Genomic DNA, 15732 nt, shown 5'->3' on the forward strand with positions numbered 1-15732 from the left:
CCTATGCTTCCTCTGGCAAAAACCTTAGCCCCTTCCAGGGCAGGTCCACTGCCAGGAGGATGACACGCATCTCACCTGTTGGCAGCTCAGGCTCCAGCTTCAGCTTCCTGAGAAGCATGTAGCCCGGCCTCCTCTTCCCTGCCGCTGGGAGGTGCTTGATTTGGGGAACCCATCCCCAGTCCTGGCCCTCTATGGGAAGTGGGGTGCCAGAGCTGTTCCACCCACTCCCACCCCTAAAACCAATTCTGGGCTTCTCTAACAAGACAGTCTTATCTTTGAAGTCGTTCTCACATACACAAGGCTGACAAGTTCACCCACAGAGCTGCTAATGCTATCAGTCTAATACATTAATTGGTCGACTTCCTAGCTGAATCGAGAGTGAGGCAAAGAGAGGGGCGGTGGAGCGAAGCGGGGCTGGTGAAAAGAAAACATCTGGTTATATTTAATCTATGTTTAATGATTCTGCATAAGCAATGTCTGTAATTTGTAACTCGCTGGAAAGCCGGTCATTAAAAAGTGTCACTTCAATTTTTTACAAGGTTTGAGACTTAACCAGGGCAGTTGCCATTAATAGCAAACTCTATTAGATCTATATGTGGAAAATACTCATTAGGCCAGCGGGTGATAAATCAGACGTCGCAAGATCTGAGAGTTACTCCTCGGGCTGCTTAGGTCCCAATTTAGACCCGGCCTATCTGTATTGATGGCTGGGTCTCCAATGTTTAATAAGTAAACCTCGATGTGTCAGATTATGATTAAACTGTCCTAGGAGGGCTGCAAGCAAATGAAATTGTCACATATGTTTCCCTGGGGTCCAAACTTCTCATGACCTCAAAGCATCATGGAGTAAACTTTCCACTCATACATATTAACGGCCTGTACACTTACAAAAATAGCCCAGTTCAGTGATTATTCATCAAAAGAATCGGTTCCCCCGGGAGGTAGTAAGCTCTCAATGGAAGTATTTAAGCAGAGGCCAGATGAGATTCTTGCACAGATGACCTTGAAGTTGCTTTTAGCTCTAAGTTTATCTTGGTCTAAGATCCCTTTGCTTCTCATAGGTTAGAGTGCAAATTCTGCAACCTTGTCAAAGCTGTCCCGAAGGCCCCAGACGACCGTCTCAGTCCCCTTTCCCATCCCCAGCCCCCGCATCCTTCAGCCATTCCCTACTGCTGGACGGTTGCATGTCCAGGCCCCTGTGCTTTGCCCAGGCTGTTTCCTCTACCTGGAATGCCTTTCTTCCTTCTCTGCCTTTCAGGCCAAGGCCCGGCTGAAGTCCTATGCAACACGGAGCCTTCCCCCATCCACACTGCCTTGGACCAGCTAAGCCAGGGACAGCAACAAGCAATGATGTGTGCTAGAGCCAGCTTCTGTCTTCGCACTGGTTGTTGAATATTCAGGAATTTTGTGACCAGTGTGAAACCATTGATACCTTGGAATCAGCCATGGTGGGAATACTTATATCATAGAAATCTGCAAATGTTACAAATCAGGGCTCTTCTCCCACAGAGAGCCAGTTTAGCAGCACACCAATGCAAATAAGCTTTATCTCCAACTCCAGTTGAGTGGTAGAGGTTGGCTGGAGTTGGTGTTGTGAATGAGTCTGCATTTGAGACAAGAAAGCATGCAGTGAGGGATTAGTGGTGTTGGCCTGAGTGTGAGGGGAAAGGGCTGGGAAGTTGCCATCTCCAGCTGAAGCCAGAACTGTCTCCTCGGAGCTCCCATGGCGTTCTCTCCCTTTACCACTTGACACTCAGCATAAGCCATTTGGGGCCACTTCTTATGCGGACCTCATCTATGCTTATTTCATTTTTCATCCATTTAGCCTGGGCTTTGGTGTCAGAACTTGTTTCTCAGCTCTGCCACTTGCTAGCTGTGAGACCATGGAGAAGTCATTCAACCTCTCTGAGCCTGTTCCTTTAACTGCTTAATGGCTTTGTCTCACTCCCTGTGGTGACCCAATTCTTAGAAAGGTAGGTCCAAGCCCCCAAGAGGCAAGGAGCTGCCTCCTGAGTATGGTGAGAATCCCAAAACCCTTCCTTCCCTGCCACTTCCCTCCATGGACTCCTCACCTCCCTGGTCCACGCCTTCCCTCTAGAGATAGTACCTTGGTTGCAGAGGGCTCCAGAAAATCCGGGGAGGCACTCACAGATGCCGCTGACGTGGTGGCAGGGCCCACTGCTGTGCACGCAGAGAGGGCATGGCTGGGCGCAGCCATGGCCATAGAACCCAGGGGGGCAGACTGGGAGTGAAGGGGAGATAGAGTCAGCAGCTCAAGGGGCCCCAGCCAGCCTGGCCACCCCTCTGGTCCCACACAGTGATGAAAGGAGACTCCTCAAAAGTATGGGGAGAGAAACACCCGCCCCACAACTTGGAGGGCCTATCCCTTTCTGCAGAGAGGAGCTGTGGTCTGGTCCTGTTTCCACTGAGGAGCTGGGCTGGGCCTTAAATTTGGGGACAGAAAAGCCAGGGCAGGGAGAGAGGGGAATAGAGGGAGGGATTTGATGGTGGCTGACTCAGAGCCCAGCCTCTCTCAGGCCAGGACTAGTTCCAACTGGGAAGGGGTGGGGAGTATGAGCCGCCTCAGGTCTGTGAGATGGGGGGCTCAGCCTTACTTCTCTGGCATAAGGGTCCTCGGAAGCCAGGGGCACACTCGCAGCTCCCATCCTCTGGGGAGCAGGATCCACCGTTCTCGCAGCTGCAGGAGACGGAGCAGTTGGGGCCCCAGCGACCGGGTGGACATGTGCTGTCACAGCGGATGCCTGTGGGCCAGAGGCAGACTCCCGTGAGTGGTAAGAGAGGTGAAGGCAAAAGGAAGACTGATGGGAGGGGGACACTGTGCAGTATGAAGAGGTGGAGGCCAGCACAGTGCATCTGGGAACGTGGAGGAAAGCCCCAGACAAGGCTTGGCTGGTCAGGGAGGGCTTCCAGAAAGAGGTGATACCCAAACTGAGTAACTGAGTCTTAAGGGCCAAGGAAGAATTGAAGAAGTAAAGGAAACCCTATGTGCAATGAGCAGGAAGCAGGAGAGATTCATGCCTTGAAAGAAAAACTAACATAGTGTGGCTGAACCATAAAATACAAAATGGGGTATGGCAAGAGATGAGATTGTGCGACTAAGGGACCAGATCATGCAAGCCCTCTTTTGTTTTGACATCTTAGCTGGTATCAAAGGTTAGGCTTGGGAGAAAGCAACAATGGGGCAAGTGAGTGCCATTATGGGGGCTGCACAAGCTGAGGGTGAGCTACGTGCCCACCCACGTTAGCCCAGGAGCCACTGGTCCTCGCTGGGTCTTAGCCACCCAGCCCCCGGGTGGGGGCCTAGAGATGGGGTGGGGTCTTTTCAGATTCTTTTGACCATAGTCCTCAGTGCAATATGTATTTTGTATCATATGTGCGCACATATGTATAATAGCAACCAATGCTTTGCAAAATGACATTTTCTATCACTGTGTGTCATGTACTCTGATGTTTTCTCTGCACTGTGATCTATTCTATTAAAAAAAGAAAAAGCTAGTTGTGACCCAAGAAATTGAGTTAATGACCCTCAGTTTGACAAATAGTGGCCTATGGGGGAATGGATGGAATTTCTCAGTAAGAGGAGGAAAGGCCTACATAGTCTTTTTGAGCTGAGATAGAGGAAATATGTTCTGGGGCTGATTATAGCCCAAAGGCTAGCAAGGAATTTTAGAAGGCCTGAGGCTGAATGCCCCAGCTCTGGGGTGAGGTTTCCTCCCAGGCAGGAAAGGCTTCCAGCCTGACACGCATTAGGTGAATGGACTGTGTAGGCCCAAGAGACTGGTTTGGCTTTGGAAGGTGAATATCAGAAGCTCAGAGAGGAGCGGAATTAGTTTAAAAATCATGTTTGCCTTGTTATAAGGACAGGAATTGTGAAAAAGAGAAAGAAAGAGGGAGGAAGACATTCGGGCCCAGTGAACAGAGCCAGCCCTAGCAGTGGAAGGAGAGCAGTGGGACCAATTTAGAGGCAGGCTGGAATTGTACAAGCCCACCTGGGCAGGTGGGGAAGGAGGGGCACAGAACAGCTGAGGGAGCGCGGAGAGGGAGGGGACGCAACAGGCTTTACTCATCCTCCAGTGCTTCAGTCTAGTCTGGCGCCCATGCTCCCTCCTGGGCCTCCCTCCTTGTGACATATCAATTGTGCAGCAGGTGGGGGCTTCAGATGCCACTCTCCAGCAAATGAGGCCTCTGTGCGGAGGGAGGGGGAGCTTCTCCCCAGGGAATGGCACCTTTCCCCAATGAGAATCGGGCGGGCACATCTCACCCCTCGATGGAGTTCTCTCCCCGTGGAGTTTCAGGTGCTCAAAAGATGAACCCTGGACTAGCAGCATGGATGGACTGAAGGGGGCCTAGGGAAGGGGAATCTGCAAAGCTGTTCAAAGCTTTGGATGCATCTCCAAGTTTCCCCTTCTCTAGGCACACCAAAAGCTGTGAGCTGCCCCAAGGAATTGTTTTGCCTGTGGTTGTTGAGAACCCAGGATCAGACTGCAGGCCGAGGGACTCTGCTGTTCTTGGGAGGCACACAGGACTAAGGCCGGGCTCCACTGTCTGACAGGGACCTCTGATCCCACCGGTGCATCAAGCACTCTGTAGGCTGACCAAGGCACATGTGTCACACATCAACACTGCTCTTTCCTAAAACTATATGCAGATATTACTGTGATTAAAAAAACACAGTGCATGCAAAAGCACTCCTGAATTCATGGCAGCCTGTTGCTACTATGTTTCCTTCCAACTGATGGATACACTCTCATGTGTAGAATCCTCAAAATGTTTTCATGTGAATAAGGGGTCCTCTTTCTTGGAGACTGAGGACCACGGGTGTAAGGTGATTATGCTCACATTGCAGGTGGCTGCAAGGATCCACTGGGTTCTAGGATTTGGCAATTATTATATTCTACGCCTGGTTCTGTGGGAATGGGGCTCCTGTTTGAGGTTCTTGTACATCCTAAGAGCTCTCTGGAACTTAAGACATGGGGACCTAAGTGGGGAGAAGGGTCCAGGGTTTCCCTCGGCGTGGAGTGCCCCAGTTCTACAGGTGTGGTCAAAGGGGCTGACCTTGGCCTGGGGGGAGACTCTCCAACTCCAGCTTCTGAAGAGATATAGCTTCGCCAGTTACCTTGTCTAGGCCCTGTTTTCCCTATAGTTGAATGGGGTCATAATCCCCTGTAAAGTCCCTGCCCTTCTTACCCTGAGGGAATCTCCCTGCTTTATTTTTCAGGACCCCTTACACATCTATATGGGTGGGTAAAGCTAGGCTAAGAATCCATATATTGTGACCTCTACTTCATGCTACAAGGCCAGCAGCAACTCAGCAGTGCACATCCTTCAGGGTCTGCTTAGAGCCCTCCTTCTCCAGGAAGCCCTCTCAGATGTCTGCCCAGGGATTCAAGCATCTCTTTGATAATCAGTGGCATACAGCTTTGTCTCTACCCATTATTTGAATATTTCACACATGTGGGTCCTGTCTTCCTTGCTAGCAATTTGAAGACAGGGACCATGGCTTATTGACATTTCTGACCCCCCCTTATTTGGTGCTCCTAATGGACAGGGATGCCATCTTGGTCATCTTTGCATCTCTGGTGCCCAGCACAGCATCTGGCACATAGGTGCTCAGGAAATATTGCTGTTAGTGAATGACACAGTGCTGGGTATATGGTAGCTGCCAAATAAAGACTTGGTGATTGCTGGAGTCAATAAATGCTAATTGAATAAATAAATGGCTCCCCCTTACAATGCAATCCTGTGTCTCCCATCCTGTTAGCACTGATGTCCTGAGACCTTGGGCAACTCCCTTTCCTCATCTGTATTATGAGGAGGTTGGAGTAGATCATCTCTAAGGTCTCCTTCACTTCAAGGGAAAAAGCCATATATGGTTATAGGCCAGCTTCTTTCAATTTATTTCAATAGATATTTAATAAGCACCTACTATGTGCAGGGCAATGTGAATGAGACATGATGTCAATCGTCAAGAAGCCTGTGGCTTATGGGGGCGAGGGGAGAAGACATGCACACACTTAGGGCAGAGCAAAACCAGTGTTCAGCCAAGGTGCAAGCCACATGCCAGGGGCTGGGACAGACATCTGGGGCAGGGGAGGGTGGGGAGGGCTCACTGAGTGGGAGGCTGGGCCTGTCCCCTGTCTCCTCCCTATCCCTCCTTCGTCTCCATTTGCATGACAAACCTCAGGACATCAATCACTCCTTTTAAATGACTTCAGGACCTTGTTTGGGGAAATGAGCTTTAGAACAGCAGAGGCCTTGCTGAAAGGTTGTCCATCAAAGACAGAATTTTTAAGCACCAGATGTCATTACAATCTTATTAGCTCACTTGAAATTAAGGCAATGAAAAACTGAAGTGGATTTCCACTTGGTTCCAGCTAAGAGTCTAGGGTGCAGGTGACCAGGGTGAACCTCACTCTGTACTAAGGGTCAGGGTAGGGGAGCCAGGCCAGAGATGCCACAGAGGAAGCAATGTCCCTGGCCCTCAGCTGCTCAGAAACTTCCCAGTTGTGGAGAACAGAGGCTGCTCAGCAACATAGTGTGAATTATTTATCTGAGGACCTACACTGCCAGCAACACCTGTATTTCTTTCTCCTTGCTGTCTGCCACCTTGGGACTGGGTTCATTCACACAGCATATCATTATTAAGCACTTCCTGTATTCATGGCTTATATTTACTGAGCACTTCCTATGTGCCAGGCACTATTAGCATGTACAGGTATTAACTCATTTAAAGTTCAAAATGACCCTGTGGTCATGAGGATTATAAGTATCTGCATTTTATGGATGGAGAATTCAGGCCTGGAGAGGTTAAAGGACTTGCCCAAGGCCACAAGTCCAGGCAGTCTGGCTCCAGCTCCATGTTCTTGACCACTGTGTTATCTGTATCTCAGTGCATGGCAGGCAGTGGATACAGTGGGGAACAAGGCGGATGTGGTTCATGGGAATGGGCTCCACAGAGCTGATGGTCAAGTTGGGGAGGCAGATAATAAATAAATAGTTACTCAAATAAGAGTTCAGTGACAGTCGCGGTACGTACTCCAAAAGGAGAAGTATAGGGTATTATCAGAATTAATAAAAGGGGCTCTTACATCATCTTGGCCAGGTTGGGGAGGTGGGTTGTAGCAGGGGGAGAGAGCCTTCCCAGAGGAAGTAAACTTTCAGTTGAAATCTGGTGGATGAGAAAGCATTATCAAGTGAAGAGGAAAGGGAAGAGGGAACGCCCATACAAAGGCCTCCAGGAAGGTGGTTGGCCCCAGGTGGCTGGTGTGTAGGGTGATGGGAGGGGGCAAAAGAGGGGGAGGAGTTGGGCAGGGCCAGATCATGTGGGCTCTGCACCACTGAAAGGATTTCAGATTTTATGAGTGCCATAGGAAGCCACTGAGGCATTCTGAGCAGGGGCTGATGTGAATGGATCTAGGTTTTGAAAAGTTCACTCTGGCCACCAGGTATGGAATGGATACAGCTGGGCAAGAGAGGATGAGTAGGAGGCCGAGGCAGTGCCAGCTGAGAGATGGTTCTCGGTGGACCAGGACGGGTGGCAGTGGGATGGAGAGAAGTGGATGGATTCGCCATGTGTTTAGGAGATAGGCTGACAGGACACACGTAGGGACCAGGAGTCTGAGCCTGGGCTAAGCGGAAAGTTCCTTGTCCCCCTCTCCACCATATCCTCTGCAAACACAGATTAAGCGCCTATACCTTTGTCCAATTTTTTACTGGTGCGCCCCTACCCCTTAGAACAGAGCCTCCAGAGGCAATGGAGGGAAAGGGCATCTGCAGGGAGCAAGAAGAAGTGAAGGAGAGAGAGAAGAGTCAGGAGAAGCAGGCGGATACCAAGGACCCAGCTCCGCAGGACCTGGGTGGTGGTGAGGCAGAGGGGGAGTTACCTGTCCATCCAGACAGGCAGCAGCAGTGGCCTGTGACGGGATCACAGCCATCGGCGTGGCTGCAGTCGCAGCGCTCACTGCAGTTCAGCCCAAACGTGCCATCCTGTGGACAGAAGGGGGAGAGAGAAATGATCAGACCTAGACCCAGGTTCACACCTTCTTTTAGATTTTGATGACAAAACTGAACCACTGCCCCACGGGGACGCAGAGAGACTGGGGCCGGGTCACAGTGGCAGCACTTTTTAAAACTGGGCATCAAGACAGCCATGAAGCCACTCCAAATAATTCTTTGGTTGCATTAACCAGGGTATGGGGCTTAGAAGGAGGAAGGTGATGGTCCTGCCCTACTTCTCAATGGTCAAACTCAGAGGGTTGTAATGATCATTAATTAAAATTGTAAATGAAAATGCACTTTGCAAACTGTAATACATAGATCATATGTGGAGAGTGACTATGCTTTATTCTTTGCTACTTGGGAAGAAGGTGGCGACCAATATTTGCTGCATGCTCTTTAGGTATCAAGAGCCTTACATAACTCATTTCTCTTAATCCTCATAACAGCTCTATGAGATGGCTCATTATATTCACAATTTAAAGATGAGAAATAGGATTAGAGAGGTGAAGTAATATGCTCAAGGTAACATAGGATGTGGGAAAGCTAGGATTTGAACCCAGGACTGTAGGACTCATTCAACAACATCACATCAATTAGTTTAACTTATTTGTATCTTAGACTAAGAATCAGTGATGAAGTCTGGGTTATTGCTGGATAGTGCTTGTTTTAGTCCTCCCACACGCTGATCATAAAATTATACACTGTTATAACCAGAAAGAAGCTTCGACGTTATCTATCAAGGAATGGCAACTCTGATCGATTAGTGAGGGTTGTCTCGTAGCACTGTGATATGAAGGATTCGGAAGCTGCTTTTGGGCTCAGGTACAAGGGCGAGAGTGAATTAATAATGTTAGAGCAGCAAGGGGAAAGTGATGCCTCATCGCCACGTCTGCCAAGTATCTTACAGATGAGAGGGCTGAGGCCCAAAGGAGGAAAGTGGCCACGGAGAGGTCAGAACTAGGGCTGAGACCTGAGTCCAAGTGTCCCACCACCTCGTCCAGTGCTCTTCTCGGCGCTCTGTGGACAAAGTCACCACAGGGAAAGGGCATGAGGGGTGCTGGGCCCACCTGTCCGTCCCTGCCCTGGGCACTCACCGGGCAGGGCAGTTCGCAGGTGTCTCCCAGCCAGCCGCGGGTGCAGGAGCAGGAGCCGTCGGTGGGGCTGCAGGCCGCCCCATTGGCACAGATGCAGCTCTCGTTGCAGTTCAGGCCCCAAGTCCCGCTGGGGCACGGATGGGAGCAGTCGAGGCCCTGCCACCCTGTGGGGAGGGAAAGGGGCAGTCGCCTTGCCATCTAGGGCCCAATCCGCCCCCCAGCTCTGTACAAGGCATCCCACCCTAACCGTCGCTCCTCTGATTGCTGGGTTAGAACACACATTCCACACAGAGTCTGCTCAGAAACACAGCAGAGCTGTTAAGAGAGCTGGGGCTAGAACCCGGGTCTCCTGCCTCCTGGTTCTCACTGTTTTTGCTGTAGGTGGGTGATCCCACCTGGGATCCCCCAACCGAAGTGGAGTGGAGCAGCTTATCTCAGGGCTCTTTGTTTTCAGGATAGGCTGGTTTCCCCGTCTGAGACTGATCACTAGCCTGCTTGCCCTCAGATCCATTTCTCCCCTCATCTGCTCTGCTCTGTGTCACAGGGGGCCAACCCCTGCAGCTGCATCCCCCAGGCTTCCCCTCAGCTGGCTCCCAGAGCGCTTGCCAGGGGGAGACCTGGCCCACAGAGTGGAGGGTGGGAGCACAAGAGACACCATTATCTCCTCTTCTTTCTCTGTCTTGGGCAGGGCCTCTGGTGGTGGCTGTGTCTCCACACTCCAGCACTACTGTGCAGCTCCTCTGTCTATGTCCCAGCTTCCGCCAGGTGGCCCTCACTCCAGGCTCTGGGAACTCCACTTCCTCCCTTTGTCCCTCCCCCCTAGGGCGGTAGCAGCTTCCCCACAGTTGTTAGTCTTACATTCCTGCTGTTGAAGTCCCTGGCATGGGTTTCCTGGGCTGGAATCTGACATACAAGCTCCCTGACCCTGCATGTGGGTGGGTGGGTTAGGAGCAGCCCAGGCCCCTCAGCTGGCAGCCCACCTGGGCGGTGCACACATCTGAGGGGGATGGGATTGGGAAAGTAGGTACATTACCTTCCTTGCAGGTGCAGGAGCCATCTACTGGGGAGCAGGTGCCACCGTTGTTACAGCTACAGACGGACGAGCAGTTGGGGCCGTAGGTCCGTGCTGCACAGGGAACTGCACAGACCTCTCCCTGGAAAAGGAGGAGGTGGATTTTGGATCAGAGGCTGCCCCATGCTGGGTGGCTGTGGTAGGCAGAATAATGCCCCCCTCCACTCTTACCCAGGATGTCCATGTTCTAATCCCTGGAACCTGTGGATATGTTACCTTACATGGCAAAAAGGACTTTGCAGGTGTGATTAAGGACCTTGAGATAGGGACAGTATTTGGATTATCCAGGTGGGCCCAATGTAATCATGTGAGTCCTTAAATGTGGAAGATGGCCAAAGAAAGTAGGTCAGAGAGAGACGCCATGAGAAGTCCTCCACCTGCCTGCGCTGACTCTGAAGGTGGAGGAAAGGGGTCATGAGCCAAGGAATGTAGTGGCCTCTAGAAGCTTAGAACCTCATTTTACAGCCAGCAAGAAAATGGAAGCTCAGTCCTACAACCCCAGGAACTGACCTCTGCCAACAACTCGAATGAGCAGGAAACGGATTCTCCCCAAGAACCTCAAAGGAACACAGCCTGCCAACGCTTTGACTTTAGTCCTATGAGACCCATACCAGACTTCTGACCACAGAACTGTAAGATAATAAATTTGTGTTGTTCTAAGCCACTAAATTTGTGGTAATGTGTTATTACCACAGTGATAGGAAATTAATCCAGTGATCCTCACCAGTTGGGGAAGGAGTCAGGCTTCCAGACTACAGCACCAGGATGGGCAAAGCCCCCAGGAAACTTGACCCCTGAGTCTGTATTAGGTCATGGCAGAATTTAACCGTTGCTTCTCATGTTCTTTTTTTTTTGAGGAGATCAGCCCTGTGCTAACATCTGCCAATCCTCCTCTTGTTTTTGGTGAGGAAGATTGGCCCTGGGCTAACATCCGTGCCCATCTTCCTCCACTTTATATGGGACGCTGCCACAGCATGGCTTGCCAAGCAATGTGTCAGTGCACGCCCGGGATCCTAACTGGCAAACCCCGGTCCCCACAGCGGAGCGCGCGCACTTAACTGCTTGTGCCACCGGGCCGGCCCCGCTTCTCGTGTTCTTTGACCGAGGGCAATTTCAGGAGAGGGACTCAGCTTGGAGCCACTAAGTTCCCTGCAGCTGGGGAGGAAGCAGTGCCTCCGTCCTGAACTGTGCATCTGGTGGCACACTACAGTGTCCACCACACCAGGCCTCCTTGGGTGGGCTCTTAGCTCCAGTAAGGAGTTCAGAGTGAGGGCAAGCCTCAGGGCAGGGGGCACCAGGAAGGCCTGGTGGCCTTCAGAGGCCTTGAGGGGTAGAGCATTCAGTTAATCAGAGAAGAGTAGGGTAAAGGCAGTCCAGGTGGGAAGAGTGTGGACAAGAGTGCAGAGGAGTATGAGAGCTGGGAATGTTCTAGGGGCGTTGGAGTGAGGAGTTTGCCTAGGGAGGGGTGAGAGAGATATTTAAAAGGGGAGTTTGGAGCCTTGAATGCCAGGTAAGGGAGTTGGGCTTTCTTCCCTGAGTCCCCCAGGACATGTCTTTCCCACTCAGGAACCCTCTTCAGGGCTCCACTTTGGGAGCATTTGGTCACTGGATGTTGAACTCCCACTGTCTGCCCCTAGGGAGTGTCTCCAGCCAGCTTCCCCCATCTTATGCCTAGGTTTACTAGGAATGCTGATGCAGAGATTGGGCCAGGAGACCAGAACTCGTCTGGGCCCCACTAGCTGGGTAACATTGGATAGGCTACTGCCCCTCTCTGAGCCTCAGTTCCAGCATGTATGAAATGACAGGCTTGAAGTAGAGGAGCTCGCCTCTCAACTCTAAGGGTCCCAGGCAGCTGGCCTCACTCCCATTTAGGCCACAGAGAGACCCAGGATTATGGGCCCTTGGTGAAGGGAGGCTCCTCTCCAGCCCCCTTCTCCACCTGACCCACTTGCTCTGGCTGGATCAGGGAGAAGAGACTGGGGAGTGCAGAGTCCTGCACCAGAAGGTTACATGGTTCCCACTCTTTCCCCTGCCAGACCCTGGCAGGCCCTGACCAGCTAGAGTCTGTCAGCACTCCCATTACCCAGAAAACTCTAGTTTCTCCAAGACTATAAATAGCCCATAAGAATATATTTAAGCTCTGAGGGCCTTGGCCCGGGTGCATATTGCATGCACAGTTTATGATTTCTCTGCATGAGTTTACTTTAAGAAACAGCAGTTTCTCTGGGGCCGGCCCCATGGCTTAGCGGTTGAGTGCGCGCGCTCTAATACTGGCGGCCCGGGTTCAGATCCTGGGCGCGCACCGACCCACCGCTTCTCCGGCCATGCTGAGGCCGCGTCCCACATACAGCAACTAGAAGGATGTGCAGCTATGACATACAACTATCTACTGGGGCTTTGGGGAGAAAAAGGGAAAAAAAGGAGGAGGATTGGCAATAGATGTTAGATCAGGGCTGGTCTTCCTCAGCAAAAAGAGGAGGATTGGCACGGATGTTAGCTCAGGGCTGATCTTCCTCACAAAAAAAAAAAAAAGAAAAAAAGAGCAGTTTCTCTCCTGGCATCTTCATTAGTGACCCCAACCCTGGTCCTCCTGGGAGGCCTTATGGGGCCTGTGAGCCCAGCTGTGGGTCTGCTGGGGGGCTCAGAGAGGACTCTCCACCCGGGCCCTGCTCCAGGGGCCAAGATGCAGAGCCCCCAGCCTGAAGCATCTGCTCCCCAGAATGCTGCACCGAGGTACCATTTTCTCCCAGTGCAGCCCGTGCAGGGATACGGACAATCAGCTGGTCTTACCATAGCCCTGGGAGGCCTCCAGGTACAGAGGACTTTCTGCTTCCCAGAGAAGGAAATGGAGACTCAGGCAGGGGCAGTGACCTATCCAGGGCCCGGCGGTGTGTAGTAGTGAGGGTGAAGGAGGAAGGACCACATCTTCCTTCCAGAGAGATGGCAGAGCCCGGTGGTTGGAGAATGGACTCTAGTGCCATCCTGCTTCCTCTACTTACTCACTGCGTGACCTCGCACAATTTACTAAACCACTCGGGGACTCAGCTCCTCCATCTGTAAAATAGGAATAATAACGGCCCTACTTCATAGGATTGTTAAGAGGATTAAATTAGTTATATGTGAAGCAGATAGAACAGTGTCTGGCAGGTAGAAAGCACTACAAAAGCTATCATTACTGCAAAGAAATAGTATCTCTTACGAAAAGAACACACAAAACTCTCCAAGGTTTCAGCAGAAGGCAGCTCTGGAGGAGGGATCCATTGCTCACTCAATGAACAAATGCTGGGCCCTGTGCAGGAGAGGAGGGCGGGTGCTCACAGGGAGCAGGAAGTCTCACCTCATGCCCCCAGGTCACCTTCCTGCCACCTCCTCCAGGCTGGCTCCCTGGATCCCCTCCTTACAGCTGAACGGGCCAAAGCTTTTACCCCCACACACCAAAGGCATGGGTTTGGGGGACAGAATGACCACTCGCTGAGGGGCTACCACGTGCCAGGAGCTGTTCCAAACACTTTCCAGTTGTTAGCTCCTAATAGCAAAAAATCCTAAGGGGCAAGCGAGCAGTTTCTAAATGTGCAGTTCTGCCCTGAAGGAACGTGAGCCGGGTACAGCTAACTCCGAGCACTGCCCCCTCCACCACACTGTCCTGACACCGACTTCGTTCAAACTCCTCTCAACAAGCACAAGTACCAATAGTTCAACTTTCTGTCAACTTTCTGTCACATTCCCCAGCTCTGGCCTCCCGTCTGAGGGTCAGGCCTGGTGTGTAGTTGATTGGTCGTCTCTGGTGATTGACATACACAGCAAGCCAATAATCAGCCTAACTTCTCAGGTTTAGCCTAACAGCTCTGCCCACCCTAGGGCGTCCCCTGGCCAAGGTCTGGTGATGCCCTGGGTACCCCAGGGGCCAACCCGCAACACACAGGCCATTCTCTCTCCCACACACCTCCTAGATTTGGGGCACAAGTAACGGGCCTCAATCACGATGGCCTGGGTGGCATCCGAGTCCACAGGGGTCAGTATTTATGTCTACACATACGTAGGTAGTCAGCATACACACCTGTGAGTCTGTGTGTGTGTTTGTCTCAGGGGGTATCTGTTTACCCATCTGTGTGGATTTGGGTATAAATTTGTGACCCCTTCCTCGTCCTTCTCTCCTGGTGTGTTCCCTCCCCAGCCCCCCAGCCCTGCCCTGATGGAATGGGTGCACACACAGCCACCACCATCCTAGCACAGTGGGGGGCCTGGTTGGCTCATGTGCCTGCCTCTGCCTTGGGCTGTGAGCTCAGGGAGACGGGGATCTGATTTTATTCACATCTAGATTCTCAGGGCTTGGGACCCTGCTGATACATAATGGGTCATCGATAAATGCTGTTTAATTGAAATGAGATGTTTATGTGTATATGCTGGCTTCTACTGTGGACAGAACCAGCACTGGGCACCTACCATATGCTTTCTCTCTCAGGCCGGGCAATTCAACAAACGTTTGCTGAATGGGGGCCAGCCCTAAGCCAGCCCTGGGCCAGCCCTGGTAGCGGGCTCCAGGGGCACACAGAAGCCTGAGACCCAGTCTCTGCCCTTGGGCAACTCCTCGGCAGTGTCACACAGGCACACTCCTGCCTGCATCCAGATGTGTTTATTTGTCCACTTATTTACTGTCTGTCTCTGCCAGTTAGACTAGAAGCTTCATGAGAACAGGGATCTCACTTGTCTGGGTTGCCCCAGTATCCCACGCTCAGTCCCTGGCACAGAGTAGAGGCAGTCCATAAATAATGTTGAACAAATGAGTGAGGGGCCCCGGTGGGCCGGGGTTCTGTGGCTCCCAACACACACGGGAAGCAGAATATTGTCTGGTCTAAGGATGGGTCCCATGCTACCACACTGACTCTGGGCCTCCCTGGGGGCTCTTGAGAAAGGAGAAAGCCAGGCCAGATCCTGGTCTATGGTTCCATGGTGCACCCTGCCACCCCTGCCCAAACCCAGCCCAGCCAGGCTGAGGTTAAGAAGTACAGCCAGAAAATTACCCCTTGGCCTCTAGTGCATCCACTAAGGGAGACAAGACCCTCTGAGCTGAACAGGATCTTAGAGATGATCAAATCCATCCCTTCATGAGAAGGAGACTGAAAGTCAGAGTGGACCCAAGAGGCAGAGCTGAGACTTGCTTGCAGGCCGGTGCTCCTCAGGGGACTGGCTGCAGGGACTGTGTCTTATCCACCCCACTTCCCCCAGCCAGTGCCTGGGATCTTTGCACACTCTGGGGAAAAGGACAGGATGAGAGCCCAGGGTTGTGAGCTCAGATTAGAGGCGAAGTTGGGGAGTTTACATCTGGCATCTCTCATGCTTCACATAGCCTAGCACCTCTGCCCACTCCTTCAGCCAAGAGACCGTAAGGCCCTTTATTGAAGCTGTTCCCCAAGGTCTCCATCCAGAGTTCCTATACATCTTACTACTGAAAAACAGCCTTCTCTTCTGCTAGACTCATGCTCATGCTAGGTAATAGACAGGCCCTGCTTATCAATTACATGCGGCTGTTGAAAGCAATCAGTTTCC

The 15732-nt window shown here is 51.8% G+C and overlaps 1 protein-coding gene across 18 annotated transcripts in view; it reads right to left on the reverse strand.

Annotated features, from left to right (window-relative positions):
• Positions 1-15732, reverse strand: part of MEGF11 (multiple EGF like domains 11) — a 336243-nt gene that overhangs the window by 22462 nt on the left and 298049 nt on the right. For 12 of the 18 annotated variants that reach the window (XM_087428555.1, XM_087428567.1, XM_087428557.1 and 9 more), the window contains 5 exons: positions 10147-10267; positions 9087-9277; positions 7905-8007; positions 2616-2762; positions 2108-2242 (listed from right to left, as the gene is read on the reverse strand). In XM_087428555.1, the coding sequence (XP_087284681.1) occupies positions 2108-2242; positions 2616-2762; positions 7905-8007; positions 9087-9277; positions 10147-10267 (697 nt within the window). The remainder of the gene's footprint in view (positions 1-2107; positions 2243-2615; positions 2763-7904; positions 8008-9086; positions 9278-10146; positions 10268-15732) is intronic. The other 6 variants (XM_087428563.1, XM_087428559.1, XM_014780843.2 and 3 more) reach the window with 1 other exon arrangement.

Source organism: Ceratotherium simum, chromosome 3 (assembly GCF_057802395.1).
Source record: "Ceratotherium simum simum isolate JZ-2026a chromosome 3, ASM5780239v1, whole genome shotgun sequence".
NCBI lineage: Eukaryota > Metazoa > Chordata > Mammalia > Perissodactyla > Rhinocerotidae > Ceratotherium > Ceratotherium simum.